This window comes from Nematolebias whitei, chromosome 14 (assembly GCF_014905685.2).
Source record: "Nematolebias whitei isolate Nwh7 chromosome 14, NemWhi1, whole genome shotgun sequence".
In the NCBI taxonomy this organism is placed as follows: domain Eukaryota; kingdom Metazoa; phylum Chordata; class Actinopteri; order Cyprinodontiformes; family Rivulidae; genus Nematolebias; species Nematolebias whitei.
In genome coordinates, this window is record NC_056511.1 from 13,101,070 (window position 1) to 13,104,741 (window position 3,672).

The 3,672-nt window shown below is 34.2% G+C and overlaps 1 protein-coding gene across 1 annotated transcript; it reads right to left on the reverse strand.

Moving 5' to 3' along the window:
* Window positions 1–135: 135 nt before the first annotated feature.
* LOC119420484 (galactose-specific lectin nattectin) lies at window positions 136–3,383 on the reverse strand. The gene is made up of 7 exons (XM_037687883.1): window positions 3,344–3,383; window positions 2,992–3,045; window positions 2,710–2,725; window positions 1,698–1,795; window positions 720–851; window positions 506–617; window positions 136–405 (listed from the first exon to the last, which is right to left on the reverse strand). The coding sequence occupies exons 2-7, from the start codon at window positions 3,043–3,045 to the stop codon at window positions 338–340; spliced, it is 480 nt and encodes a 159-aa protein (XP_037543811.1). The 5' UTR covers window positions 3,344–3,383; the 3' UTR covers window positions 136–337.
* Window positions 3,384–3,672: the final 289 nt, after the last annotated feature.

Genomic DNA, 3,672 nt, shown 5'->3' on the forward strand with positions numbered 1-3,672 from the left:
TATATATATATATATATATATATATATATATATATATAAATGTACACTATATATATATATATATATGTTATGAGCCATTTTGTTGGGCTGTACAAACCTGACACTGACAAGTTCTGCAGTTTGTAATCACGTGTTATTTAATACATTTAAATGATGGTTTGCCTAATGTTACCTCAGACAGACAATGACCAAAACATTTGAGGACATGCATTTATTCATGGTAATTATCTAAGTAATACAGGAGATTTGACCAGTTGTCCTCAAGAAGGGACATCTTTGAGGATTGACCTCCTACTTGAAGTGAAATCTTCATGTTGTCAGGCCAGCAAAGACAGGTTTATGCATCTTTATAACAAATAAAAGCATTTAGTTGGTCGCAGACTTCATCGTTGACGTAATCTTCTCCTGTAAAAAATTTAAAAAATAAGATTCAAAATATCAAAAATTTGAAGTATTTCGTTCACACGGAATCATCTGTTTCAAGAGCAGTTATTATCTTGTGTACCATTCCAGTTCATATCCATGCAGTTCTCATGTCCACCCATATTGTTTGGTTCCCCTGGGCCCCAATGTGTGTAGGTGATCTGGGATCCATCACTCCATGTCCAATCACCGTCCTGTGAGAAGGTTTTCAAACATCAACTGTTTCAATTCATCCTGATTGTTAAAATATTTACAGAAACCTCTTTCCTAGTTAGAGTTCTACACAAAATCCTTACTTGTCCCTTGGTGCCTCCAACCCAAGATTTTGTATTGGTTCCAGAATCTTTCACAATGAGTCCCCTGATGAAGTAATACTCAGCTTCATCACGAAAGGAAGCCAAATGTCCATCTTGGTCAGTGCAATATGCCTGTGTGGAAAGATGGCAGCATAAGCATTGCATCTTCATCATGAGCTAGTTGTACAGGGGACAACTAACTTTGGCAGCCATACCCTATATGTGAAGTCACTGATTAAAACTGGTCTTCATATGTTTTTAGAATTATCATGTTGCAACTGATTAAAGCTAAAAATGTCACATCAAGGATCATCCATGACCAATGAAAATATTACTGCCTTAGATCGTCCACAGAGGTCTAAGACATTGCTATGTAAAATGCAGTTGGTTGTAACATAAGAAACATCCTGTTTTGCACCATAATATTATCATCAAGAACATTTTAAGTAATTGAAGATTTAACTTGTGAATGAGATACATCTAGTAAACATGAAAATAGTAGGAACAGCTGTTCTTGATTTCCATAGTTCTGCTTCTCTTTTGAAGAACATTCTCACTTCAAAACTGTAATGATGGAAAGTTTTAACTTCAAAAACAGTACATGGACTGTACTTATGTAGCACCTTTTTATCTACTCAAGATACTCAAAGTGCTTTACAACACAATATGTGCCTTTATTTACCTTGACACACCCACATTCATACAGGACTCTACTAGATGTCTACAAAGCTAATAAGAATCTGTATAGACTAATCAGTTCTTTACATCACATTCATACACCGACGGGACACTCATCAGGGGTAATGAGGGATTCAGTGCCTTGCCCAGGGTCACTTCAACATATGAATGCTGATATAATTAAACCCAAAACTCACCCACTGAAGGACGACTGCCCTAACCACTCAACCACACCTGCCCCCGACAGTTAATCTGGACCATCATGTCACACAAATATAATGAAGAGTTAAACAGTTGTACCTCAGCATCACCCCAGGTCATTTCAGTACTCTTGAACAAGAAACAGCGGCTCTGATATAAAGTCCATGAAGGAGGGCATATTTGACAATTACTGCAACCTACAAAAACAGAAGAAAAAGTGATTTTTATTAAATATGATTGAAAAGTAGTAAATGACCAAAATAAGGTTTTAATAATATGACACTATTGCATGAACTACAACCATTTATTTATCTGCAGTTCATTTGCTGTGAGATATGAATTATTAAAGTTTTTCCACTTAAGGTTTGAGAGAAAAAATCCAGTTACAATTTTATTCAACTTAAATGTACATTAAAACCACAAGTGTACATTTTGATTTATTAACTGTGGAAGTGTAAAGTTTGAGGGACCAAGAAGTTCATTTTGATAAACTTTTGTAAAGTTTAAATAGCATAGCAGGCAATCTCTGTGGAGATGTCTTGAAAAACTACAAAACTTAGACTGTGATTGTGAAAAAGTATTAAAAATAAATTAAATGCCATTTTTGACATATAATGTCCAACTTTCTGTGTCCTGTTTAATGATGTTTCCATGCTGATTTTTTTATTTTATGTTTTCTGAGAGAAACATGGCTGGATTTGATTTAGTCTCTTTTGTACAAATTGATTCTACCAAATGTCCTACAAACTACTGCCTATGGAGTTGCACATTGTGATTTATATTTTACCTGTTTTTTTTTTTTTCCTGAATTGTGGGAGGAATAGCTAACCAGAAATCAGACAAAATGGAGAATGGGTAACAAATACTAATAGGTTCTGCAGTGGTTCTACCTGTCTCCATTGATTTAAATCCCACTGACAACAAACTTGGTTTAAAGAACATCTTTGTGGAGAGTGTGTTTTAACATACTAAACATTTTGTGGTTTCACGGATCACCTAAACCAAAAAAATAAATAAAAAAAACCTTGTTGTTCAGAATATCTGGTGTACTGTTTATAAAACTTAACCGGAACAAAAAATAAAATAAAAAATGATAAAGAAAACCACCAACCTGCATCACAAAGTATCTGTGGATGTAAAAAATACACAGAGTCAGAAACAAAATTCAACCTTTTAATTTGGAGCATGAATGTTGATCCCAAATGCAACAAAAGGTGAGAAGTACCAATAATATGTATGTAAAGAATTTTATTAAATAAGTTTTTTTTTTTTTTACTTTTTTCTAATACATATTAAAAAAAAGATTCAACATGTTCTTGTCTGGTATATATTATAAATATATATTAAGTTTATTTTATTTATTTATTAATTTTTTTTGTGTGTGTAAACTTACATTTCCTCCAATCCCCAATCCACAAAGCAACATGAAGAGCAGACCTGATGACATCTGTGCAAACATCAGTGTAAATTTACAGTTCAGACAGAAACTTAGAGTAAAAAATATCCAAACTGCAATATCAGTCATTATTTTTCAGACATGATTTAAATGGATTGTCTCTAAAAGTTTTAAATGTCCTAATACAGTTAAACAATAAACGTAGTTTTTGTTAAACACGTTAACTTAATTTTAACACCAAGGCTTTATAAGAAATGTCTTGTTACTATTATTATACAGCATAAATGTAATCAGGCCGAGACTGACTTTTTTCTTTCAGTATTGATGTAGAAAAACAGTCAGATTTTACCTTGTTGTGATGTTTGGTCCAAGCAGCAGCAACAGCAGCAACAGCAGCAGTAGCGCTTGCTGAAAGAAAGATGCCGTTGAAAAGTGAAACTAGTGCTTTTATTCATTTACGCTGTTGGTGAACCTATCAGTCAACCGATGACGTGTAATGCGATAAAGATTAATGCTTTAGGGGGGGGATTGTTTGAGATCACACTTCTCCCTCAGGCTGCTGAGGTTTGAATCAGTAATGGGAGTGATCGAGGTGTGTCACGAGGATTGGCCAAAATGGAGGCCATTTCTCCGCATTGGTATTGTTACGGAACCTCACATTTCCAGTTTTGTGTGTCT

What these genes read in the sequence shown, in the direction of transcription:
- LOC119420484 (XM_037687883.1), bottom strand. Translation starts at nt 3,045, where the DNA reads ATGTCATCAGGTCTGCTCTTCATGTTGCTTTGTGGATTGGGGATTGGA. An exon ending in TTGGAGGCACCAAGGGACAA is followed by an intron (nt 618 to 719) that starts GTAAGGATTTTG and finishes ACCTTCTCACAG; the next exon opens with GACGGTGATTGGACATGGAG. An exon ending in CATGGATATGAACTGGAATG is followed by an intron (nt 406 to 505) that starts GTACACAAGATA and finishes AATTTTTTACAG; the next exon opens with GAGAAGATTACGTCAACGAT.